At 54.7% G+C, this 26420-nt stretch overlaps 1 protein-coding gene across 2 annotated transcripts in view; it reads right to left on the bottom strand.

Annotated features, from left to right (window-relative positions):
• Window positions 1-576: 576 nt before the first annotated feature.
• Window positions 577-26420, bottom strand: part of RSPO1 (R-spondin 1) — a 31102-nt gene continuing 5258 nt past the window's right edge. Inside the window, exons 1-6 of one of the 2 annotated variants that reach the window (XM_040588777.1) lie at window positions 17878-18356; window positions 8764-9157; window positions 6315-6506; window positions 4967-5116; window positions 4350-4538; window positions 577-3562 (exon numbers count right to left, since the gene is read on the bottom strand). In XM_040588777.1, the coding sequence (XP_040444711.1) occupies window positions 3405-3562; window positions 4350-4538; window positions 4967-5116; window positions 6315-6506; window positions 8764-8857 (783 nt within the window). In that variant the 5' untranslated portion in view covers window positions 8858-9157; window positions 17878-18356 and the 3' untranslated portion in view covers window positions 577-3404. Of the gene's footprint in view, window positions 3563-4349; window positions 4539-4966; window positions 5117-6314; window positions 6507-8763; window positions 9158-17877; window positions 18357-26420 lie in introns of those variants that run through there. The other variant, XM_040588775.1, reaches the window with a different exon arrangement.

Genomic DNA, 26420 nt, shown 5'->3' with positions numbered 1-26420 from the left:
GGTAAGAACATAATGCAACCAACCTGTGTTTGGTGAAATTTGTCTGCTTTAGTCTCTAAATCTCGGCAAATGAGATAAAAATTAAACAGTTGCAAGACTGTAAGCTGTTAATATATTATTCCTTGTTTTTCGTTCCCCATTACATGGGATGAATTACCCCAAAGCTAAGTAAAAGCCTAGAAACTGTCCTGCAGATTTTGATTAGAATTCTGTCCAGTGAATAAACACCCGTTTGTTCAACAGTAAAAATGAAGATTTTTTTCCTGTGCAACAATGTTTCTGAGGAAGGATCTGGCTGGCTGTCTATATATCTAGCAACTGCTTCTCGAGCTCAGCAACTAGGTGGTCAAGGTACAGAACAGGAATATTCGCAGAAGTCAGAGCAGCAGCGTTTCCATGCCGTGATCCGTGTAGGTATGTTCGGTTTCAGGATGGCAGACAGAAGTTACTTAGGAGAGGCTCTCTCTTTCCAGACATTCTTGGTTAGTTGGGATTTGAGTCCAGTTTTGGTGAATAAAGCAAACAAAGCTTGTTCAGCAAACCCAGTTATTTATTTATTTGTTTAAAGAAGCATATTTTACAGTCATGCCATGGAGAGAACACCACAACAGATTTTATTTGATGGGCTGAAAGAGAGCGTTCATGTGCATGTGAGTTGAGATGGCATCAACCTGTCTAAGGAAATCTCCGGCTCGGACTGTTGAGCTGAGTGTGCAAATCATGTTGGTCAAAGGCAAAATGTTTCTAAATTCATAAATGAACCAGCTCTCTGGGAGTGGGAATTAGCATAATTCTGGAGCTGATTGAAAAAAGAAATTTGATTTATTTTTTAATACTTTCCTCCTAATTTTTCTAAGACAATTTAATTTTAAAATCACCCATACTGAAAAATCTTGGATTTTCTTAATATGCATTTTAAACTTTCCTTTGCCTTTCTCCCTTTTTCTTCCCATTTTGCTATGAAAGAGGAAGAAAGAAGGGAAAAGGCCACAACAGAAAGAAGCTTGTCAGTTTTTCTAAAAAAAATGGAGAGTTCTATAAAATAGGTTGGTTGATTTGTTACATGCGGTGTAGTTTTGAAAAAGTTGTGCTAATATTGCCATGAGTTACTGTAGGGAATCCAGTCAGTTAACAGAGCCTCTGTGTATAAAACCTTACTAATGCACTCTCTTTAATCCTTGTTGAGAACTGGATCGAGATGCTGCAGCAGGAGGGAGGAAGGAGTCGTTTATGAATTAGCAAGCTGAGGTTCACGAAAGGGTTACTGATTATTGCTGCTAAAAAGCGGAAAGGAAAAATGGTTCTGCTTACATGCAATGCCATGGCACAAACAAAGTAACTTCTCTCACAGGCTAGCTGGGGCTAGAGAACAGTGAGATCCGATCTTTCAGCTGGGAGGCTTTCAGGAATCGTCTGAACATGATCCATAAACAACTCAAAGGATGACTTTTAAGAACCTCTTTCTCTCTCTGCTTGGTATGCTGGTCGTTTATCATTGTGCTGAAATGGAATCCCCTTTAAAAGATATAACGGCTCCTTGTTTACTTAAACGCAAAGTGGATGATGGGCTGAAAGGTTTTGCTGCCAGCAGAGCAGTCACAGAGAGCTTGGTACATACAGCTCAGGAGCTGAAACAACTGTGCAGCTCCCACGTTCTGCACTGAGCCAAAGCAGCCGCAAAGCGGATGGGGTGAAGGGAGAGTTTAGGTGTCCTCAGGCTGGAGTCGAGTCCTCAGCGGGTGCCACGAGCCGCCAGCTCTTTGTGGGAGAGGACCAGGACTGCCGGGCATGGGCAGGCGACCCGTGAGAGCGAGCGGGGAGCCCTCCCGCAGGCATCCCTGCCGGCTCGCTCTGCCCTCCAGAACCAGAGCAGAGAGGGTGGTGCAGAAGCACACGCAGTGGAGATGGTATTTGCCAGGTTTAGCTTTGGGTGAGCTTTTTGCTGCTCATCTCCTTACCAGGGGAGCCAGGAGCTTTAGCAGTGCATCACTGATCTGCCCCGGGCACATCTCTGGGAGCCACCACACCTCCCCTGGCTCTGTCCCTCAGGACCAGAGGGCTTTTGCTGAAATCTAGAGGAATTAAATGTCTGCACATATTTATATCCAGGAAGCACATTTTAAAATACAAAGGAAACTGAGCAGTATGCCACCTCGTGAGGCTGCTAGAGGTAAAGCTCTCCACGCAGAGAAGGCAGCGTTCACGTGCACCCTGCACGAGTCTCACCAGGTCTCTGTCCCGCACAGTCCTCGTCCTGGTTCCTCTGCCCAGGTGTTGGCTCTTGCAGAGCAGGAGTGCTTTTGCTGAATCCAGGGAATTCCAGTCGGTGGCACACAGACCAGTAGTTTCTACCAAACTTTAAAACTTTGCTTCTCTTCCATAAAGCCCGAACTCTGCCTTCCCCCTCCCGCCTGCCTTCCCTCCTGCTACGCGCCTGGGTGGTGCCCGGACGGATAGACGAGCGTGTCCCCAGCCTGGGATGGAGTCCCGCAGCTATGACTGTACAAGCGGAGACGCGATATTTCGGCAACCTGCGGTTTGTTGTAACCTCTCATTTTCTCAGTCTGCTGTATGTTAACTGGATCCTTCAGTGGGAAATTCCTCAGGGGCTCCGCGGAGCACAGCTGGGGTCCTGCAAATGCAGGACGGCTGATTTGCGGCTGCAGTGCAGCTGGCAGCATTTTCTGGGATTTTCTTAAAGCTTTGGTGAGTTTCCCTTCTACAAGTGAGTCTCTGTCCTGTGGGACACCAGCCTCCATAGGGGCCAAGGCATGAACCACACACTCAGGAAGCTGGTTGTCATTTTGTTTTTTGTTTTTGTTTTTTTAATTTGAAATAACTCTTTGAAGCAGATTCAGGGCAGATACCACTGACCTCTTACCACAAATGTTTAACATGTATTCGCAATGATAAAGTCATACAGCTTAAAACACAAAATAAAGGGTGGGGGGAAGAGAAAGAGGCCATGCCTTTGTGTGAGTCCGGGTCCCGGCTTGGGGAGAGCAGCTGTGTGGGGCCAGTCCAACCGCGCTGTGCTGGGGCCACGGGCCTGGTCTTGAGTTGAGGCCTTTGGTCATGAAGTCTCACATCTGGGTCCTTCGCTGGCTCATACTCCACCTTTCCTCCCTGCAGCATCCCCCGCGGAGCCCTGGGGAGGTGGGCTTCCCTCCACGTCCACTCCCACTCCTCAGCAGCTTCTTTCTGCAGTCCTGGGTGCTGTGTGTGTGTGCAGCCTCCCTAAGTATCATGTATGTGGTTTCTCTCGGGTCTGTGGGTCAGTCTGGGAGTATATGTCTGTCTTTTCTGGACATGTGTACGAGTTGTGTAGCAGTGCTCTGGTTCGATAAAGCTTTCATATACATAGCAGCAATGAAGTCTTGCCATCAGGTGACATAAAGGGGCAGCTACTGGGCAGGGCTAGCGGACGTTGTGGGGACCGCGGCCCCTCTCTGTTTGCTCTTCCTCTTCTTGGTGCCAGACTTCGCGTCTTTGGTGTCTTTCCGATTTCTGTTCCCATTTGCATTATCTTGCTTGCCTTGTTCTTCCTTTTTCTTCCTTTTCCCTGCAGTAAAGCAAAGGGGCACTGTGAGGCTCTCCGGCTGAGCGAGCTGGCCTGCGGCCCACCGCTCCCCACGTGCAGAGGTGCCCGAGAGCTGCCCTCGCTATGCTTTGCATTGCGAGCTGTTGCCTAAACATCAACGGGGAAGAAGGATCAAATCTGGATTTAGCTTTGTAATTGTCAGTCTCCAGCAGAAGCGCTAACACTTGCACTTCTCTGCGGCCGCACACCAAGCCCCTTAGCTAACGCGCGCTGCTGTGTGCATCAGAGGAACAGATCGGCTGTGCCTGCCTCCCCCTGCCCGCTGTGTAACCCCTGTGGTGACAGCCACCCCTCCAAACCCGTTTCCTTACAAACACTCAACTCAGCTGCAATCCTTGTCCATCCCGTAAGAGGACAACCAAACGACCATTCATCCTGAAGACACTGTAATTCCTGGGGAAAACACAGACCTAAGCGTTCTGGTAGAGAGAACGACTGCCACCACCACAGCGCACAGGCATGCACTTCGGCTGCCCGGCTGCCTTGCTGCTGTCTGGCCACAGAAGAAGCTAAAATATCTGAAAGCCTGTGGGACATGTGGGAAGCCGTGCTGAGCATCACCCACCCAGGACTTTGTGCTGGTTCCACCCAGGGGTCTTTCTGGCTGCTGTCACGTTGTGTTCCCTGTACCGCAGAGGGGTAGTGAGACGTGCAGCACATTTATGATACTGGACCATTGGCTGAATACTTGTGCCTGACAAAGAAAGGGTGCCAGGGTGGGATGGTGAAATATTCCGTATCAGCTCACCTTCGGGGCACTGGCTCTTCTGCACGGTGCATCGCCGCACCTCCGTGGTGGCAGGACACAGGGAGACGTCTCCAGAGGGAGCCTGCAGAATCCGCCGCGTTCGGTCTTCATTGCCCTTCTTGAAGCCACAGAGCTTCCTCTTCTTGGAGCAGGGCCCCCAGGGCCCCCACTCACTCATTTCACATTGTGCTGCCGGATAACAAGAGAGGCCAGAAGTAACTCTCATTATTCTCATTTCTCCATCACTGCCTCAGGACCTCCCGGAGCCCTTGTGCACCATCGCACCTCTCCCCCACTTTAGGTTTGAAGGGCACATGTGTTCCCCAGCAGCTTCCTAAGTTTTCAGGGCACCCCCCTCCTGCCGTACCACACAAACCATGAGTCACGCTTCACAGACATGCAGCAGCAATGCTGGGGTGCTGCCCCCCATCTAGGCTGGATTCCAGAGGCCTCTGCCCTCTGAAGGGCTGGGTCTAGCCTGTACTGTCACCCACTCAACACAGGTATGATGAGCCATCATCTCTGACGGGTTTGTTTCATCATACAAAGCAAACTGTAGCAATACATGCAACTGGACCAGACAAAAAGCTCAGTGAAAGGCCCTGAGCATCGCTTACCAGGACTGCTGCATTCCATGGTGCCGTTGGCAGCAGAGTAGCCTTCGGGGCATGTGACATAACATCTCCCTTTGTGCAAATACAAACCTTCCTTACATTTTGTGCAAAAGTTTCGACTGAAACAGGACTCACAGTTCTCAATTTTGCATTCTGGGGAAAAAAGACACAAAGCTGTCACGTAGTCTGATGTGAGGAAAGGACTCGGGAAGATCTTGACTGCTAACTGGAGTTCACTGCTGGCTCCAAGGGGTCTGCCAACAGCCAAGGCAAGTCTCTGAATGTCCTGCCAGGCCTGGTTGTGCTACTTAGAAGTCAGTTTTCTTTGCACTGTCCCCTGGTACAGGACAGAGCCACTGTGCTGCAGCTCTCTTAGCCAACAGCAGCTGCTGCCAGTTCGAAATCAAGCAGGGTGGAAAAGGCTTGGGCTGGTGTTCAGCTTGAGCATCAGTCAGCCAAAGTGGGACAGTGCAAAGAATAAAGTCTTGTGTCAATTGCTCCAGCTGCAGCAGTACGGGCTGCAAAGAAACGGAGTTAGACGGAAATCTGGCCATGATGGTGGTTTGCATGAGACTGCCAGGGAAGTGATCACACTTTTCCATGTCCGCTTCTCTCTGGTGCTCTGGCTGAAAGATGCAGCCCCAGGCCAAGGATCTCATTCAGAGAGCTGCTTGGCCACGGTGAACAGGCAGAGGCAAGAAGAAAAGGTACTTGTGCGAGCAGTACATTAAAACCCGAGAGGATCTCCCTCCTCCTCCTTTCTCCCAAAGCAAAAGGGTGCCAGTCTGGCAGCCCAGGTAACAGAGCTTCCCAAATGTCCTGCAAGAAGCCACCTCCACAGCATATTATGCGGCGCTGGGCATGCTGTGACAGGGCAACACAGCCCTGAAGGCTTTACTGGTGGCCCTCTGCTCTAATGGACCATTGGTCCATCACTACCACCTGCCTGCAGCACGGAGAGACCCACGGAGGCTCTCAAAGACCAGGAAGGCCAAAACTCAAGTCAAAATCTGCATGGAAGGGCTGATGTGGGGGCGGGGGATGCCTACCTGCCTTCTAGGGGCACTATTCGGGCAGTATCTAGCGGCTGCACAAAGGGAAGGAGCATAGCCTGGCTGCACGCTGGCCCAGCTGCAGGAGGGAAGCATCTGGGCACTTGAGGCCCATTAGCCATCATCAGCATAAATTGCGGGGTTATTCCATGGGTAGATCGCTGCCCTGCTCAGCGCAGCCTTCTCCCCTCTGATACAGCCCCAGCATCTCCTCTCACCTGACCAGAGGCAGCGTGATCCCCTGCAAAGCACTGCCACCCTCCCATGTCTCGCCCCTTCCCTCCCACCCCCGTACTCACTGATGCACTTGTTCATGTCTGTATTGCGAAGGCCAAAGTATCCCAGTGGACAAGATGGTAGGCAAATCCCAATCTGCCGGATATCATTCCTCTCCAGAAGGATGAAGAGTTTGGGGGAACATCTCAGGCACCCATTGAACTCTGAGCACAGGTCGCAGCCTCTGGCACAGCCCTGACTCAGCTCGGTGCTAACTGGAAGAGCAAGAGAGAAGCAGCAGTTAGTGCCGCCCGCAGCGCTGGGCTCTGCACGCTCCGGCTTCAGCCCCCAAATCCGGCACCAGCGGCAGGCAGGGCAGGGACCGGGGCAGACCGAGGGCTGGGCTCCTGCTGCACCCACGTCCTCGCCGTGGCTCCCGGCACCGCTCTGGCCGGGTGTCACAGCCCCTTGCCCGATGCTCGCAGGTGCCAGTGCTGAGCCGAGCGCAGGCACGAGGGTCGTGACAGTGGCAGCAGTGATGAGCAGGACCCAGAAGCAGCTGCCAACTTATACAGAGTCCCAGTGCTGTCTCCCCACCGTTCCCCTGCCTCCCAGCTCTGTCCATCAGCCCCGCTGCCGACACTGGGCAGGCACCCATGAGGGACACGCGCCCGAGTGGGCCAGCACTTCCCCACCGAGTCCCCTCTCGGAGCTGGCAGTGCCACCCCGCAGAGCTTACAGGCACGCTGAAGATGAGCAGGAACCAGAGCCGTGCGGTGCTGGAGTGAAACCGTCTGACTAATTCTGCACTGCACTTGGAGCCAGGCTGCGTCCCAGGCTAGATCTCACTCTGACCCCGCTTATGTTAACTATAACTGGCAGTGCAGGAGATTTCACTGCCCCCAAAATAGAGATGTGTTCTCAGCTCCTAGATTCAGTCCAAGAAAAATACTCAATCCCATGTCTTGAGAGTTTTCTGCTTTTAATTATTGTATAAAACGATGCTTGTTTTGAAACCAATAGCATTCTTTGCAGGCTAGAATGCAGGTTATTTTTATTAGTTTATTATGCAAGCAGCGTCCTTGTTTATAGAAAAGCTGTGTATTTTAAAAATGTATTCTTTTAAATGCTGTGTTTACTACACTTCAAAAGCAAGCGTGAAGTACCACAATGTTCACATGCCAGACCAAGAGGTAAGAAAACTTCCCTCTCCCCTCGCAGTGACCCCAGACCCCAGCAGCTCCCCTGCTGCCGGTCCCAGCCTCATCGCTGGGTCTGCGGGTGCGGAGGCTGCCGGAGTCTCAAGAAATGAAACAGAAGGCAGAGGGGGTCCCCAGCCCTGAGGACCCTCAGTGCCCGGCTGCCAGGAGGGTTTGCTGGGTCTGGACTGGGACCTCCCCTCAGCATTTTGGGCCCTGAAACCCCAAGCGCAGGGACCCCCAGGTGATCCAGCCCCATCTCTCCCGCAGCGCCGAGCCGCGGTGCCAAGGCCTGCCTCTATGGCAAAGGTATAAACTGGCCCTCGCTGGAAATTGCACTTTATAGCATTAGCCATGACATCAAGTTTTCCTTGTTCTCACAGGGCTCAGCAGTCCCAGTTTTAATATAAAATCATTTTTATATAATTTAATTTAAAACAGTTTTAATGTAAAACAGTTCTAAAACTAGCTTACATAAATGAAGGCAAACCCCTGTGGCTGCTCTTGCACCGATTCAGCCCAGCTGCCCTGCCTGAGCGCCGCGCTGGGACCGGCCAAGGACCATCCAGGCTGGAGGGAGAATTAAACCCCTGTGCACCTCAGGTCGCCCCGTGGCCAGACATCCCTGCAGCAGCTGAGTGGGCACCCGTGCATGGCGCATGGCCGGGCAGAGCTGCCGGGGGCTCCGGGTGGGACAGGGCAGCGGGGGGGAAAGGCCGGTGTGGGGTGGGAGCCCGCCAGCACAGCAGGGCTGCGGACACGGATGGGCAGTGATGCGCGGCTCCTGCTCCCTTCCTTTCCTTCTGCTGCGCCTGTCTCCCAGGCGGGCACCTGACATTGGGGTGGTGGGGGACCCGGAGGCTGCCAGCCTTGGCAGGGTGCAGGGTGGGCTGCCCGCTGCTGCCTGCCCGCTCAGCACCTGCCACAGCAAAGGTGGGCTGTAGGAAGGGGGGAGGCTCACCCCATCCTGCTCTGCAGAGCACATTCCTCCAGCCTTGAGTGCTCTGTGGGCACCAGCCTGCCTGAGGGCTGCAGCCCTGGGGAGCAGTGCTGGCAGTTCCCTGCCCCGAGCTGCAGGCTGTGGGGCTGCTCATCCCCGCCCCTGCCCGGCAATGCCTGCGGGGTTAGAGGGGGCTGCTGCCGGGGGCTCAGGGCTGCGGCAGGTCCAGTGGGATGGGGTAGCACATATCTCTGCATGGGACTGGGACCTGGGGAGCTCCCAGGGGCACCCCAGGCTCTGCCCAGCTCCCTGGGTTGGTAAACACATTCAACATCTGCATGAACCGTACAGCATCACAAGAAGAAGTAGAGAAGAAAAGCGTTTCATACATACTTCGTCTTTGTCTCTTGCCCTTCACCACTTTGCTGCTGCCTGTTAGATCCATCGAGCTTAGAAAAACCACCACCACAAACAGTCCAAGCTGCATAGTAACACTCCAGCGCTGCAGCCCCTCCGTTGCAGGGTGATCGGAGGAGCCTGCTCCACAGCTGGGGATCTCTCTGCTGCTGCTAAAACGTCTCAGGCGGGATCAGAGCTGAGAGTCTGTGCACGAAGCCTGGTACAGGACCATATCCACAAACTACATCAGCAACAGCGAGCTTAGGTAGCAGGTAACATGGCTCTACCTTCATCCCCGTAAGGAGCGCAGGCGCTTGGCTCTAGTCCCATCTGGGGGCTCTGGCAGTGAGCATTAGCTGCTTGCAGTTTCCCAGTGCGCTCGCAGGAACTGCAAAGGAAGAGGAGGACAGATTAACTCAGCAGTCAGCATTGCTTCAAATGACGGCTGGGCTCGGCACTGAGGTGGGAGAGCGTGGAAGCCGTGGGGCAAACTGGGGGAGCGGTGCACAAGGGGTGCGGGCAGATGGTGGCACCCGGAGTGGTGTGGGGTAAATCACCCTCCAACCTCATCCACAAGTCAGTGTTGCTTAATAAGTTAGCACACAGAGAAACGCCTAACCCAGCTTTGCCATCTGCCGATGCTGCATACAGTTATAGCTGTAACTTGTTTAAAATAGTGCCAGTCCCCCTCGGCCGCCCCTCCTCGAGTAGCAGATGGCCTCTGCGGACTGCCAAGCGCACAAGATGTTTCCCATCAAGTGGGCACCTCTGGGGCTGGTAGTGGAGCCGAGCAGAAAGCGAGCCTGCAGTCCCAAGCCAGAGACAGGGCTGTCTGGGGACGGGGTGGGATCGTCCCACGAGCTGCCTGAAATGCCGCGTTTCTGCTTGGAGGGAATTTCCAAACCTCCCAGCTCCCATTCCCCCGGAGCGGCAGGGAAGGGTCAGCGCTGCCTGCGCAGGCAGAGGCAGGGCCGAGCACAGGAGCTGCTCTGCCCAGGGCTCACTGGCTCTCGCACGGCCGTGCCAGCGGAGGAAGCCCAGTGTTTGGCAGCGAGCGCGGCTCTAAGTGCCGTGCTGCCCTCGCCAAGCGGCAGCAATGAGTTGCCCGACATGCGTGGCAGGACGGGGTGACGAGACAGCAATGCCGGGAGGACAGGCTGGGCAACAAACCAATCGCTCTGCATGAACTTCTTGGAGAGCAAAGGGAAGCCCGGTGCAGCAGGAGATTGCCGGGTGGCAGCCAGGCGCAGCCAGTCCGGGAGCTGCTGTGTGTCCTGTCCTCACCCTGGAGCATCTGAGACCTTGCTCCTGCTGGCTGCCTGCCTGACTCTGGGGGACAGGCAGCGCAGGCAGGGCTGCTGCAGAGCAGCGTGCTGCTCCTCCGGGAAATGGTTTTCTGTGTGCCCTGTGGCTGGCGTGCAGGAAAGGCAACCTCTGAGCTGCACCAAGAGCTCTGGCACTGCCAGGCAGGGCCACGCTCCTCTCTGCAGCTGGCAGAGCAAAGCCCTGCCAACGGCTGCCATTGTGTGGGAATAAAGGCGACAACATTCACTCTGTGAAGTCAAATGAAACAGAAAATGGTTTTAATCCTTTTATAATAACTGCGCAATCGCCGATGCCCCGAATGGCCAGTGGTGATGGTGCTGGAATGAAGCCCGGCTGCACCCTGCACGCTGCCTGCAGGATGGACATGGGCCCCAGGGTGCCAGCCCCCTCCCGTGCCCACCATGGGGTGGGGGACCTGCCGAGGGGCCACCAGCCGGTGCAGCTCCCCCACTCCAGCCCAGCTATAGTGTAGTTATGACTACAGCAGCAAAATACCTGAATGGAGAGGGCTGCCCACAGCAGCGGTAGCGGGCTGGCAGCATCTTCAGTCAGCTGCTGCCTGGAGATGTAACTCGGGCACCGCCAGGTCTTGTAGCAGCACATGACTCAACACCGAGAGGTGCCCTGGGAGCAGGCACCTCGTGGTGGCTTTGGCTCACATGTGCTGGCAAGGCATGGAAGCCATCGGGTGCTGCAGAGCACTACCGCCATCCTCCTGCCCCGATGGCTTTGGACTTCTCACCACGTCCCTGCTGCGACTCTGCGGAGCACTGCTGGGGCAGGAGCACAGCGCTGCCTCCCCATGTGCTTGTCGTTACAGCCCACAGCTCATCCACAGGATTTTCAAATAAATAATTAGTCACTTGTGTAAACACCAACTTGTTCTGCACTTCCAAGTCTGTTTGCTGCAAGCTGCTTTATAAACACTGTCAAGTGCTTAAGCTGGGCTGTTGGGAGTGTTTACCTGAGCGGAGAGCCCTACAGAGGGGGGATCCCACCCCAGCCCCACAGCCTCCCTCCGCACTGCACTCATGTGCAGGGACCTGGGCACGGTGCAGGGCTCCCATGTGCAGGGGTGAGGCAGCACGGGCAGCTGGGTGAGGAAGGACCCTCCGGCCAGATGGCATGGCACACTATGGCAATGCCTGGCACGGCACAGGCAGAGGACCCCGGGGATGCTAGCTGGTGTGAGCAGGGCAGCGTCAGAACAACAAGCCCAAACTCTCCCCAAATTAGTGCTGAGCGCCAGCTGCTCTGGAGGGAGCATGGTGTCGCCACCCCGATCCAGCTGCCCCTTGTTTTTAATTACGGCAGCTTTGCAGGTGAAGCGCATTTGCAGGAAGTACACACTGAACCCGCTCCGGGTCCTGCAGTGTTTACACAACACTCACAGTTTAGGCAAAGTCTCCTCAGTGTGGGGACAGCAGGGATATTCTCAGGGAGCAAATACAGCCCCAGCGTGCCAAGAGCCAGCGTGAAACTCATGCCGCCGCCGCATACCCCATCTCTCAGGGTTTGTTCAGTACAAGGGCAGGGAAGTGCCATGGGAAACCTTGAGGGCACAATGCAAACCGGACAAGCACACGCTTTTTCCTCCTTGTATCCTTGTTTTCTAGCCCAAAGGGAGCTTGGGCCTCTGGCCAGAGCTGCCCACTCAGCACAGAAAAGCTACTGGCATCCTGGATGCTGAAAAGCCAGTGCCAAGGTGGTCACTACCTTGGCATCACTACCACCATCTCCATGTTTCAAAAGCTCCCTGCGAGCCCACAGTGCCTGTGGTGTGCCCGCCGGCGGAGGCTGCAGCAGAAGGGCTGGGCTCCCAGCTCTTCCCACCCTCACCTCAGGACACAAATTATGATTCTTTCTGCTATTGCAGCCATCGGTCAAGCTCAGGTTGCTGCAAACAATTTCCAGTCTAAACTTTAGCAGGATTTATGCCATTATCCCATCGACAGGAAGAATTTGGGGTAACCTGAATTGTTCTGAATTCATTTGTGGAGAGACCTGGCCCCTGCATCTGAGATGACAGTAAGCCTTGTTTGCAATTCAATCAGGATAAATTGGTCCCTGGGAGCTCCGATACAAACCAGAAAATGTAAACCATCCAGATAACTTACCATTAGTCCTCCTACACACAAGGTGAGAAAGACCAACATTATATCCCTGGGATATTTGAGACCTAATCCAGAATAACTAAATTGCTGATATATTGCCTCTTGCTGAATGTATCAGGCTATCTGTAATGTAAACGGGCTCTCCAAAGGTTTACTGAGCCTGGGAGAGAAGGACCAGATGCTTGTTTGAGGGCTGGAGGCAGGACAAAGTCCGACTACAGCAGCAGCAGTAATGCACCCCCAGGAACTGCCAGGTCAGCTGCCAACAGCCAGCTGGACATCAGCGATGGATGCAGGGGAACTTGGGTTTCCAGGTCCTGGAGCCAGCTAGAGAACTCAAATTTCACCTTGGCAGCCTGTTTAGGGGGTGCAAATACACAAGGAGAACAGTTTCAGAAGCATCTTTGCCTGCAGGAGGAGTCACAGTTTTGCAGGGTTTCACCCAGGTTCCTTTGGTCCCAACAGTCTCCCAGCCCTGCACTCGGCAGGCTCGAGCCTGGCACCCAGGGCAAATTGCCTCAAGCCCTTCGCAGCCCCGGGGCAGGCAGAGTCTGGCTCCAGGGAGGTTGTTTGTGGCAGCAGCCAGCTCCACGCTGCCGGCAGATTCCCCAACCTGCCTTTACATAAACTTTCAACAAGCCCATCCAATAACGATAATGGCACCCAGATATCAGATGTACTGGGAGGAGAGCAGGAGGAGGAAGAGGAGGAGGAAATGAGGGCAGGCTGCTAAGGAGAGCAGGGCCACATGCGAGGATGGGGTCTGTGGGGCACGTGGCGATCCTTGCTACCAGCACGATGAGCTGCTGCCTGGCATCGGAGCCAGCCAGAGCAGGGCTGCAGGGAGACAAATGCCAGCGGGTACCAGAGGGGAGATAAAGGAGGCTACACAGGGGCAGGAGGTGCCTCTGCAGACCGGCACCAGGACCGGCCATCCCATCCAAGGGTGGCACAGCTCCCCAGTGCCCACCAAAACCCCTAGGCCGGCGTCAAGCAGCAGTAGGATGGAGCGATGGTGGTGCAGCACCCTGCACCCTGCGTCAGGAGACACTGCTGCCACCATGAGCTCCCCGCAGCCTCCCCAGTCCGGCCCGGCCCTGCCCTGGAGAGCGGCCGAGCTGCTTTTGCAGCACGGCTGAACCTCAGCAGGTGGGATATAGCCAGCGGGAGGGGAGAGGAGGCGTCTTTCCAACGAGCAGAAGCCCACACACGCGTTTATCTCACTGCGTGCCTTGCCCTCCCCTGGCAAAAGTCTCCGGCAGGCAAAGCTTCCCCAAGACATCTAAAGCTCGCAGCCCCAGGTGTGGCGGTGCAGCTCCCCAGCCCGGCGAGGGAGCTGAGCCCGCAGGCTCCGCAGCACACACCTTCCCTTGCTCCCCGGCGCCTGCCAGGAGACGCGGGTGTCAGGAGCCAGCCCTGGGGAGGTGAGTGCCGGCTGCCTGGCACGGAGCCCCTTGGGGCAGGAGGCAGCAGCAGTGGGTGAAGGCTGCACAGGCGCTGCAAGCTGGCGAGCTGCAGGACCAGCGGCAGCAACACCCATCTGCCTGGGTGCCCCAGGCAGCTCCTTCAGCCCTGTGGCACCATTACTCCTATTTTACAGGCACACAGAGATGTGTCCACGGTGCCGGTGCTCCCCAAATCCCATGTCTCTGCTCTGCCTGCACCATCCTGCCTGCGTGGGGTGACCCTGCATGGCTGGAGCTCCCGGTCTGCCCTGGCAGCCCTGGAGCAGCAGGAAGGCAGTGGCTGCTGCAGGTAGCAGGCTTGGGGACCCTCATTCTCTTTGGGAAAGTCTCTCTCCCCCACTGCCTTTCCGAGGGGTGTTTCCCTGTCAGCAAAGCAGAGATGGTGCTGAGGCTACAGGAGCAGCACTGTGAAACCCTCCACGGAAGAAGGTCCCACACACACGGCTCAGACATCGCGACTGCCACAGGGTGTCTCACACGCCTTCAGACGGCAAACATCTCTGCACATGCACATGCAGAGCCACTTTGTTCTGCTTAATCCTTGAAGCAATAAAAGAAGGCTGCATTAAGTCAAATTTCCGAACCAGAAGGTCTTCATTTGATATTATATCTGAGTGCCAAGTTCTGCAAAATCCCTAACCCATAAACTTCACTGAAAAAAATAAAATAATAAAACCAATCTGGCAGCAGAGTTCTCCACAGCATTGTTGAGGTCTGACTCCTTCCACCAGCTTCTGCGCTGCATTCCCCAGATCTGCGGAGCCGTGCTGTGACCCACTAATGGGGAATACGTCGAGGAGAGGCTCCTGCCCGCGGCTGCCCCCCTGCCCCAGCCTGGCGGCGGGGAGTCGCTCCAGGGCTCTGCCGCAGCAGCCCCCCAGCCTCCCCACCGGCTCCAGCCCCCCGCTCAGCACCAGCTCCTCACCCGCCTTGTGCAGCACCCGGCACAGTAGCTGCTCCAAGTAATGCTGCGATTAATAGTGCCACAGGCCTCTCTCTGGGAGCGCTTGCACTTCAGCATTGTAAAACATCAGGAAATTTTTTACTGGGGGATTTCCATTACCCTCTTGCTAGCACAAGAGAGGCAGCATACTGGTCTGGAGGAGAAGGAAGCAGCAAAGCCTTGAAGCAGGCTGCAGGCTCAGTGTGTGCTGGTTCACAAAAACAGAGCAACGTCTGAAAAAGCGCTGGAGTCGTCCTGGCAGGCACAGCTGTGTATTGCAGACGGGGAAGCTGCAGTCACTGAAAAAGCAAACCTATTTCTAGTAGGTACAACTTCAGGTAGGTTCAAGCCTCCTACAGTTCAATTTATCACCAGATGCCAACCAGGGACAAAATGCACTACGACAGCTGCAATCAAAACAAATTTCAGACCGGGAACTGCAAAACAGTCCATTTCAGAGCAATGCAGACCAGGGCACTGAAAATCTCGCTCTTCCATCAAAAGGGCTGTTCAACAACCCTAAAGGCCCTATTCCCGTGCAAGTACATGCTCAGCAGATTCCCCGGGAGGTGCAGAGTGGATACACACCATGTTAGCCCACAGCCCCAGCTCATGGAGACCCTCAGTGTGGGGGGAGCAGGGGAGTCTAATGCAAAACAGGAAGCATAGCCAGGGCTGCTGTGCACACATCCAGCTCAATACCCAATTCCCCTCTTATTTCACTGCTAATGTGTCTAAAAAAAGGGCTTACAGCAGCTTTCCACGTCTTACTCTAAATGCAGGCTGTTTAAAAGCAAATTTCCAGGGCTTGCAGGAGCCCAGTGAGTCACAAGCCGCTGTGCTAATCAGACGAAGCCTGGGGCAAAGACCCTAAATGGCACCTGGGGCTTTCTGCTTGGCCATGTGCAAAGGAAGCATCTGCCAAGTGTGAGCTTCCTGCAGGGATTCCCAGTGCACTGGCTCTCCCACCGAAACGTCACTGCTTGGGAAACCTGAGCCCTGCAGAGCCAGGAGCAGCACCGATTTCAGCAGCAGAAGAAAACACAGTTGGGAAAAATAACAGGAACCTCAGCTGTGGGCACTGGGAGGACAGGGCATTCAGCTGGTGGGAGGGAGCGAGCAGAGCAGCCTCAGCTTTTTCCAGACCAGCCATTGCTGCAAGGCTGGCTCAAGCACGTGTGAGTTCTGCCCTTCAGAGGGGTGAAAGCAACCTGCACCACCAGGACAGGGGGAATGGGCATTGCTCGGGGTGGTTTGCAACAAAAGACATCCTGCAGTTGGCCCCCATCAGTTGGCACACAAGCGTGTGGGGAAGCTGAAATCCCAGAGGACCATCCTGGGAGGCAGGTTGGTGGTGGGCACAGCTGGAAGGGTGTCTCCGTGTTTGCCAGGGTCTCAGGCAGAGACGGGCACTTCTGTCCTCGAGGACATGACTGGTTGCCCTCACGCAGCCCTGGGGAAGGTGTCTGCTGGCCGGTCCCCACCTCTCTTGGCTGCGTGGTCCCCACTGTCCCACTCTGGGGCCATCCACACAGGCCAGGGAAGGCTGACCTAGCCCCCAGCTCTGGCGCTCACTGCAGTGTCACGGCCCCGTAGTGCAGGCAGGGAGCTACTCTGCCAGCTCACATCTAGCTCAGCTGATGGAAAAGTGGGGTTTATGCACCGTTCTGCTGCTGCCTGTGCACGCCAGTGTGGGCAACTTGTTTCAGCTGTGCTCAGTGGGTCACATCCGTGGCCCCGCACCCCTGGCTCACTCCATGCTGTGTCCCTCAGGGTGGTGCTGCTGCTCTCGCAGCGGCCATGCTGGGGCCAGGGAGCTGATCCAGCTGAAACGAGCCTTTTTTCCAGGGTGGTTTCCAGGCATGTCGCCGCACCGGCGTTCCCAGGCCTGTGGTGCTGCCACCATCCTCCCACCCAGCCTCCACAGCCCTGGCCCCGGAGCGCGGATGGGGTGATCGGCAGTCAGCAGCTCACCTGCTCCAGGGTCACGGATGGACTTCAGACAAAATCATTCAAACTGGAGAACACTCCAGGCAGGTGTTTCAGTGCAAGTGCTGGGTCCCTGTGGGATCTCAACATAAACCCAGCCATCACAAAAAGCACCATAAGCACTGACCCAACTTCACGGACCTTCAGGTACCAGGATTTTTTGCACCGATATGCACTGACCACTGTGCAGGAGAGTGAAGGCTCCATGCCTGCCATGCCATGCAACACTTGCTTCCGCCAGCATTACCTTATTCTTTTGCCTTTCAGCATAAGACACCGCTTCAAACCCAAACCGCATCACCTGAACCGCCCCTCATCCATCTCCAGGGCCATTCAAGGAAACGCACACGCCTGAGCCTACAAGAAACGCCAGAAGTCCAGGGACGATCATTCCCTAGTCACCCACACCCACGTCTCGCAGCCCCCGGGCTCAGTCGGTGCGGAAGACCAGGAGGAAGGAGGCTGAAACGTCACCTTGACCCGAGCCCTTGTTGGGGAGCCACGTCCCCGCCTGGCTGCAGGAGCATGCTGCAGTGAGCCCCAAGCCCTCGCTAGCCCACGGGCTCGGCAGCCCAGCACCGAGATCCAGCAGCGCTTCCCCTGCACATCAGCATGGGGTGTTAACATGGACGTCTAATTATTACCATGATCGCTGTTAACTATTTCCCCACTGATCCCCCATCCAAAAACCCAGGGAGTACGTACTTACCCCGCACTCTCCGGGTGCCTGCCGCGCCCCCATGGGTGCTGTCCTCTGCAGGAGGCTGAATTAGGTGCAGCCACAACAATACTGAGACAGCAACTGCTTAACTGCCTTGTCCCCTCATTGCTCAGCTCGGACACGCTCCTGTCTCTGGAAGTCAGTGGGAAAGCAGGCAGGGCACTGCAGCCTGCTGCGTAGCACTCAGCCTCTGCACTGCGGCCGGCGGGACCCTGGGCTGATCCAGTATCAGCAACGAACTCCAGCGAACTTATCAATATTGCGACCAGCTCTCCGTGTCCCCTTCCCCGGTCTGGGAAGGTAAGAGTGGCAGGGGACAGCGCACAGCAGCCCAGCTTCCCTGCAAAGCCCCACGCACCTTGGGGGTGGGGGAGACGGGGATCCCAACAGATCGTGCTGTGATTTCTCACAGCTTTCATTGTCTGAACTCATTATCCACATTGCACAAGGCAAACCCGCAAGTCGGATGCTGACAAGGCTTGCGTTCCTCATTAGCAGCCCACATTGCAAAAGCTTCATCTAAACAAACATGCATTCTGAAACCCTTACCTCTGACTTGTCACTCCCTCATCACTGCTGAAAAGACTCTACTGGTTTCTCAGTTTTAAAACACTACAAGACCAACTACAAAAATCCTCGGTTCCTCCAGAGAAAGTTATATGCACGTTTCTGTCAAAAAAAATGAAAAATATATTCATGGCGAATTCATGGAGAAGTCTGGTGCGTTTGGGTCTGGGTACTTTGTTCACTTGTTTTTTAGAGCAGGTTTCTAACAGCTTCCCAGGTTTTGCGCAGAGAAACAAACCCTTCTGTGATGTGCAGGATTTCAGCTCGTAAAGATCGCCCAGGCTAGTTCATACTCCATCAGCCCACGCTGCTCCCTGCGTATGCAAAGCAGAAAGTATGTGATCATATCAGAGCAATTTGCACATTAATAAATCCTGGTCTCAATGCCGTAGACTCCATCCCCATCCACCGGGTAGGGGCTTTTTATTATTATTATTATTACCAGAGTATCCAGCTTTGTAAAGGCATCTAGTGCAAACTCCTGCATGAGGGAATTCCACCCCACTAGTACCACCTCCTAAGACAATATCCAGCCAAAATATTGTGACTGTTGCAAAACCCGGACTGGAGCTCCACAAAGGACCTTCCGAGCGTTGCAATCCAGAGCCAACGGGGTCTCAGTAAATTACTGCAGAGTGACACACCATCTAGTTGTCTTTGTAGTCTTTTTTATTTATGACAGTTAATTCGGAGTTATTACTAACATTTCAGTGGTAACTGGCATATGAAGTCATCAGCTGTCACAACTGCATCTGTTAATAAACATGTCAAATATTAAAAGCAGCTTATTATCCTCTGGAGGGGGGAAGGCGCTAAGGCAAAGAGCTTGAAAGCCTGCTTGTTTTTCAATCTCTGGCTGTGCAGCAGGAGGAAACGCTCACGCTCAGGAAGGCAGCGTGACTGCAGTGAGGCTGTGCTGGATACGTGCCCTCCATCACACCTGAGCAGCCCAGGAGCTGTGCTCCCTGTGCCATCGCCAGCTCCCCTTCCCTTCCCTGCCTTAACTGGGGTGCCCACGAGAGACACAGGACAGATCCCTGCTTCGTGCGGGTGCACTGGGGAACATCAAGGCTTGGGCACGCTCCCTGAGATGCACTGCACCTGGCAAGCTGGGCAGGATCAGGCCTTGGCAGCATCCGGCAACTTGCCCTTGCAATGCCCTTGCGACTCCCCTATGGAGGAGGCAGAAGTGCCCCAGCCCCGGGGAGCCCGGGGGGAGGTGCAGGGAGCCCCTATCCCCGCGCATGCCCCTGGCAGCAGGAGCTCAGGTGCGGAGTCGGTGCTCCCGGGGCACATGGCCATGGAGCCAGGCTGGGATCTGCACGGCATCTCTCCTTCCGAGCGGCCAGCAGTGCCATGTGGCCAGCAGCAGCGGGTGCCTGTGCTTGACTGACCCTCATCCCTGGCTCTCGTGGGGCTGATGCTCGGTGCCCCAGCCGGTGGTCCCAAGGGCATGGCTGTGTGGCAAACCCCTTGGCACACTGTGTCCTGCAGACCCTGGCAGTCTCCTGGGGAGGGTCGATGCTTCTCTTTGGTGTCTCTGAGAACTGGGGGAACGCGGACAGTCCTCATGTTCCTGCTTTGCAGGGTCACGGCCCACCCCCACTCCAGGGTGGGCTTAGGAGGACACAAGGGTGTGGTGGGAGGGATGGCAAGGTCTGCTCCATCCTCCCTTATCATTTAAGGCCATCACCCTCAGTACATGAGGATGTAGTACGTCTTCTCCCTGCTTTGCTAAGCTACCCATGCTCTCGGCCTCTGCAGCTGGGGAGGGGGCTGCTGCTTCTTCACGTTCACCTTCCCTCTCTTGGGAATCTCACACAGAAAGCTTGCCCTTCTCTAACTCTTTCCTTGTCCAATTGCCTCTGGCTTTCTCTGGCTGAAGGTAATTTGCAGGCTGTGCTTTTTGAGGAGTGATGCAAAAACCAGTGCCAATATCTTCTAAACTCTCTACATGAAAGTTATTTGGTCATAACACAAGGTACTTTCCTTAAAGCCCAAACCAGTGACCTTTACCTTCCCCCTGTTGTGGGTCCACTTCTTTAACCGTCTGGACATGTTTCAGCATTTATTTCAGGTGGAAGATCCACTCAAGGAGATACCATTCTGTAATGGGTAAAATTCTGTCCTAGCTTCTGAGAGTTCCTAGGGACATTGCAGGACAACGTACTGGTGGGTGAGACACCTGTGCAAGCAGGGTGACTCACCCTGCAGTGCTTACAAAAGTCTTGAAGCAATGAGAAGCATTATCTTCACTAGATACTCCCCAAGCTTGCAGGGCTCCTAGCTGGAGGCTGGAGGGCACAGGCTCTTTCAAAGGCTGTGAGGGGCCCTACAGTGGCTCCTGAATCCCCTCAGGTCCTTCGCTGGGGGACAGAGCAGGTCCCTTTTGATACTCCGCTGCCCATGGGCCCCTCCTGAAGATGTCTCTGAGCATCCCCAGCAGTCGCTGGCATGACCCCTGGAGCACGTTGTGGGGCTCGGTGTGGAACTGGCAGCCCCGAGGAAAAGGAGGGATGGGGGATGGGACATGGCATAGAGCAGCCCCCCAGACACACTGGGGCTTGGAGAGTCTCGTGGATCTGTGTTCTTCACACACTTGCAATCATCTCTGCTTTGCACAGCGCTTATGTGAGGGCAGGTATGAACACAAAGATGCAAAATAACCCAAAACAGGCAAGAAGGAAAATTCACCCCTTACACAGCTTTTCCTTTGCATTGCATTCGGGTTAATGCACGTGTGTATGGAAGTTTTATTCATCCTGAATTTTCTCTGGCACCTCATTAAATATCCCTAGTTTCCTACTTGTAAACAATATCTTCTGAGATCATTGCTATCTCACAGGAGCATTTGTGAATGTGTTTTGAATATTGGGCAGATGCTAAGCCGTCACTGTTGCAAGTCTCTATATTAAAGACCTTTTCTATTTATATTTGGAGCTTTTTTACTTTCTATTTTAGGAAATTCTGAAGTACCATCAAATGTTGCGCTGAGACAAAATCACCTAGCTGCTGTAAGAGTAAAAAATCCAATGAACCGAAGATCTTGTATTTTATGCTTGCATTGAATAGCCAAACTTTTTTCTTCCTAATCTCCCTCAGAGCACTGGAACTCCAGTTGACAGCTGTAGATCAAGTTTCAGTCTGGAGCAAATGTTTATAACTAAGCAATAAACCCTGAAGACAGAGCTCTGTAATGGACATGCTGACAAACCCAGCTGCAAGAACAGGGCTACCGGACACGTCAATAATTAGCGAACAGAGCAGTATATCTGACTGAAGGCAAAGGAGACGTGCTTGCCAGCTTCCTGGTGTTAGAAGGTATCATTGCAGAGGACAGTAAATCACACTAAATCCTGCCTTAACACCCTCCACAATAAATCCAGCATCAAGTCCCACATTTCTTCCCCTTCTGACAGGCAGCTAATTTACCGTTTGGGTTTTCTTTAGCTAATGGCTGTTGAGGCTGATCCTAAATTAATCCTAAACAGGTTGTTTCTTTCTTGTACAAAAGGACATGAAATTCCACATTTTAGCGGGGTAAAAATGCGGAGCGGCTCCAGATTGAAAGCAGAGCTGCTGAGCTGGGAGGTTTTCCCTGCCACCCACAGAAGTCCTGGCCGAGCAGGTGCCCAGCAGCCGGGGCTCCTCCGGCCGGGCCATGCAGGTGCAGCACCACGGCAGGCGGTGGTGGCAGTCCCAGCTTCCAGTGCTGGAGAGCAGCACCCACAGCCTGCAGCATGCCCATGGGTATGCCCTGTGCGGGGAAAGGGGCAGACAAAGCAGGCAAATACCACCTGAATTCACCAGTTCCAGTTGCATTAGTTGGAAAAGCAAGAGACAGGTCTAATCCTGCGCTACAGGTATCACCCAGCTTGGGCGACCCTGCCCATTTGGTTCCAGCCTTTCCCTGGCCGGGCTCCATGACCTGCTGTGCACGAAGCCAAGGGGAGAGCCTCACTCCCCCATTTCAGCAGCGTGAGTGCTGACTCTCCCCACATCCCCCAGTCTGCTGTTCAAGCACGTGGTTCCCCTCCCCATTAAAAACCTGCCGTTTTCTTGACTTAGCTCATCCCTCTCCGGTTCCTGCCCTGCGTCTCCCTCTGCTTCTCTCAGCCAGGGAAAAGCCTCTTCTCCATGGAAAGCCCACCCTGTCCAGGAACCGTGGGGACTTCCAGGCTGGGGCTGAGCTGAGTCCTATCAGGAGCCATGTCCCTCAGCCTCTGGATGCTGCTGAAGGGCCCTGGGGTGCAGGCAGCGGGTCTGCACCCAGCAGATCCAGCACTGAGCACCACAGCTTCTGTCAGACCCAGGGCTCTGCGCCCTTGACATTAACCCTGTGTGCAGAGGCAGGTACCAGTGCCTACAAGTTCTCAGCTGGCACAGAGGGTGCATTACTCATCCTTGGTGCCTCATCAGCCTTTGATAATATCTCAGCATAAGCAAAAAGCAAAAAAGACGCTCGCCGAGAAAGCAGAAGGAAAGCAAGAACGTCCTGAAGTTGTCTGTGGTGCTCCTAGACTCAGCCTACGGTGTGCTGCTTCTCTGCACCCTGCTTCGACACAGAGGGCTGCTTCTCAGAAGGCTTATCTCCTGCAGAATGATTGATAGCCTGGGCAATTGTTTTTAATAATATCTGAACACCTGTGGTCCTCAGTCCCCGGTAATACAGTTATCCCAATTGCCTAACTTACTGCATAAACAACTGCTCTGGTTGCAAAGACGACTATCAGGTTCCTGACACAGGCTGCACAAGCCGCACTGGGGGGTCAGGCATGGGGGCACGCAGGATCATGCCTTCCACGGGGCGATGTGGGAGCGAGAGGAAAGGGAGCTGACTTTCTGATAGGATCACCCAGGCATGCCTCTTCTTCCCGGGCAGAGCAAGCAAGCCTGGGCTTTCAGCCGGGCAGCACTGCTCGCTGGCCTTGCTTGACGGAGGCGGTGCTGGCAGCCTGGCAGAGCCAGTGCCAAGAAGTGTGTCTGCACCCGGGAGTGTCCCCGGAGAGGTCACCCCAGTTTCGTGATGAGCAGCCATGAGCTGCAGAGCCATCACAATGACTTCTGCATAAAACTCTTTGTGGGCAAAGGAAGAGCAAGATCTGCATGCCCCATCCCACCCCAGGTGTGGTGTGGGCAGCGTGCCAGGTGCCTGCCTGCACCCCCCATGCCCCTGTGGACAGGTCAAGAGGCATCTGGCAGGACTGGCTCTCTTTGTGCTCACCAGGCACAGGGCAGGGAGGCAGAGTTCGCGTGTGCGCCCCGGCAAGCTACCCTGCTTTTCAGGATCTCTCTTTCATGCCTGCCAGGTTTTCTGACACTGTGCCCCATGCAGGCTGGACATTTTGCCTCTTTCCAAGGAGCGACGCTATGCGCATGTTGGGAAATGCTCCTTTCTCATTTGCTTCGAAGGCCCTTTTCCCCTGTTGTTTGAGGAATGCTGTTTGAATTAGCTCCATGGATTGCAAACAGACCCTGTTGTTTTCCTTTCCCAATGCAGGGAGGCTTCTGTTCTCTTTGGCCTGCTGGATTAACCAGGGGGCCTTACACACTGACCCCTCTGCAGCTCAGGGAAGCTAATTTAATCCCAATATTGTTACAGATCACAGCAGGACGGATCTCACAGATTCCTTGAGGCAAACCAGCACGGAGCTCTGGCAGGGACAGCAGCACACTGTGTTTGTAAAGGCAGGAGCTGCTACAATTTTTTCTATAAAAAAAGTTTCTACAAAACTTCTGTGGCTGGGGAGGAGGGCAGTGCTGGTGGTATGGTGGGGGCACCCTGGGCATGGGGTCCCACAAAGAAGTTGCTCCACCTGCATCCCCCAGCATCCTTCAGCATCCCCTAGCTTTCCCCCGCATCCCCTGGCATGCAGGAGGGTGGAGGGCCACTCTAGATCCTGGCAGAAGAGAAGGAGATGCAGACTGTCATCCCCTGGCAATTTCTTTCTCATTATTTTTTTCCCTTGGTACCTGCTCCTGGGGTTGGATTTTTGAGATGTGTTGTCATCAGGCACATACAACAGCCACAATCAAACCCTGCCTGCTCCCACCAGCTAGCACCTGCTCCATCCCTGTGTCAGTCCCTGGACGGGTCACCTTACTTCACATCTGCAAGGTGGAGCCGTCCCCACTGTGCTGGATCACAAGTGCCTTGCTGCTCATCCCCAGCGTTGCTATCAGCGTGGAAATGGCAGGGTTATGGCAAAAGGTCCACAGCTCCATCCCCAGCCCTGGCCCAGCTGGGGCTGCCGTGCTTGTTGCACCAAGTGCTGGGCAGGCTGGGGGTCCCTCTGCACTGCCTGCACATGGCCCCACACATGGCCCCGTGCACTGCCCTGCTCGTTGCCCCACACATTGCCCCATGCATGGCCCTGGGCACTGCTCTCTGCTGTCTCTCTCTCAGTTCATCAGTCCCCTACTATGTAAGAGCCCAAACAAGCAGGTGGGTTTGGAAGCACCTTTCTTGGACAACTTGACTCTTCAGTAGCTCAGCTCCCCACCACCCTCCCTTCCCCACATGTAAGCCAGAGCCCTCTGAGGTCAATCATAGCCAAACCATTGCTGGAGGTGGACACTCATGCCTGCAGCCTTTTCTGCTCCTTATGAGTCCCGTGGAAGCGGTCTGTGATGTGGTGCCGAGCTTGGAAAAAGGCATCCAGCACCTTTACAGTGGGGCAATCAATATAAACCTCACTTGTATTTTCATGGGGAAGATATGCCTTCTCATCCTGCATGCAATGCCTCAGCTCTTCCTCCCCTTGCTCTCCCAGCCCCACATGAGACACATCACTCCCCCCAGGGTGAAAGTCCGGCTGTTCAACAAACCCAGCCCAAGCCTTGCTCCATCACGCAGTGCCGATCCATCTCCAAAGCACATTACACCTTTCACTCGGGCCACAGCAGGGGCTGCTCTATGGGCCAGCATGGGAGAGGACAACCAGCCCAGTCTGCCAGCCACAGCCAAGGGGGACATCCAGCCCCAGCGAGCGGGGCAGGGCGGGGGGAGCAGGAGCCACTGGGATTCATGAGGGAAGCCCTGCCTCTCCCAGCATCTCTCCTGGGGGCTTTGATTTTCGGGAAAAGTAAATTGCTTTGGGACACTATTGAAGGACAAGTTTAAATGATGACACACCACAGGGCTGGGACTTCCAGCATTTCTTGTGACTCTGACCAGAGCTGGAAGTGGAAGAGGCTACTGGCACAGCCAGGAGGACACAGAACCAAGAACCTCTGCAGCAGAAGCAGCTCCATGAACACCTTGTTCCTCTCCAGGCTTCTGCCCCCTCCCTTCTGCCTCCACTGCTGTTGTGCCCAGCAGCAGCAGGCCAGGGGCTGGTGCTGCCGTGGGCTGGGCTGGCCCCACTTTCCTGGGAGTGCAGGGCAGCATCTGGGGAGACGGGACGGGGCACCAAAGGGAGCCACAGTCCAAAGGGCTGGTCCTAGGAGGCTGGGCACCGGGACGGGAGCTGGGCATGAGGGCCCGTGCCTGAGCCCATCCCCCCTTCGGCCATGAGCAGCTCTTGGGAACATTCCTGCTGCATGACATTTCCCAAGGCATTGAGAAAAGAAAAAAAAAGGCACTTTTTTCCCAATATAAATTCTTGCAACATTAAAAAAACCCACACAATAGCTGTAAGCCCTGAAACGGCTGGGGGTAAAAAAGCTACAGCTTGACATGGAAATAGCACTACCATCCCCACCAACCGGTTGAATCCCAGATGTGAGACATCATGTGTGACAAAACCCCAGAGGCAGGACACGCAGGAAGCTTGTAATTGTTGTGGGCTCCCATTGCTGCATGGGGACACAGGCTGGTGACCTCGGGAGTCCCGAGTCCCCCTGTCAGTAACCTGCAGCAGCGAGAGCAGAAAGCTATGGCCGCGCTGGCTCTGCGACCGACGTGGGGCCAGGGAGAGCCCCTGGCATGGCTCCCTGGAGGGACCCAGGCGGGTTCGGGTCCCTGGGGCAATATGGGGACCTGCAGACATGAGCTAGAGCTACCCGCTGACCCACAAAGGGCCGCAGCACCAGTGTTGCTGCTGGGGGTTGTAGGGAAGTGGCACCGAGTGTCCCCAGTGTCCCCAGTGATGGCGGGCATGCGTATGGCGGGAGGGAGCCTTGCAGGTTAGCCCAGGCCTGTGCCAGCAGACTGGAATATCACTGTACTGAAACCAGCCTAAATAAACCAGCTTAAAACATATGTTGAGGGGATGCTTGTGAGGCCAAAGCCATAGAAATGCACTTGCTCTGCTGTGTTCTCTGAGATATTTGCAGTACACCTATAATTATTTTAATTACAATTAAAGATTCACACCGAAGGAGCATGGCGAGGCCTGCGCACACGGCCTGCCTTCTGCTGCCACAGCTTCCCAGGGATTTCCAGTGGAGCCAAAAGCTTTGCTGGTGTGGATGGGCTATGTCTGCGTATTGTGTTTTAAACTATATAATTAATTGAATGCAGCGCTCTGCGAGGAGCTAATTCTGCTGAGGGATTTTGGTAATTGTACAGACATTGAGAGGAG

Source organism: Falco naumanni, chromosome 3, assembly GCF_017639655.2.
Source record: "Falco naumanni isolate bFalNau1 chromosome 3, bFalNau1.pat, whole genome shotgun sequence".
NCBI lineage: Eukaryota > Metazoa > Chordata > Aves > Falconiformes > Falconidae > Falco > Falco naumanni.
This window is presented reverse-complemented; position numbering and strand designations above follow the sequence as displayed.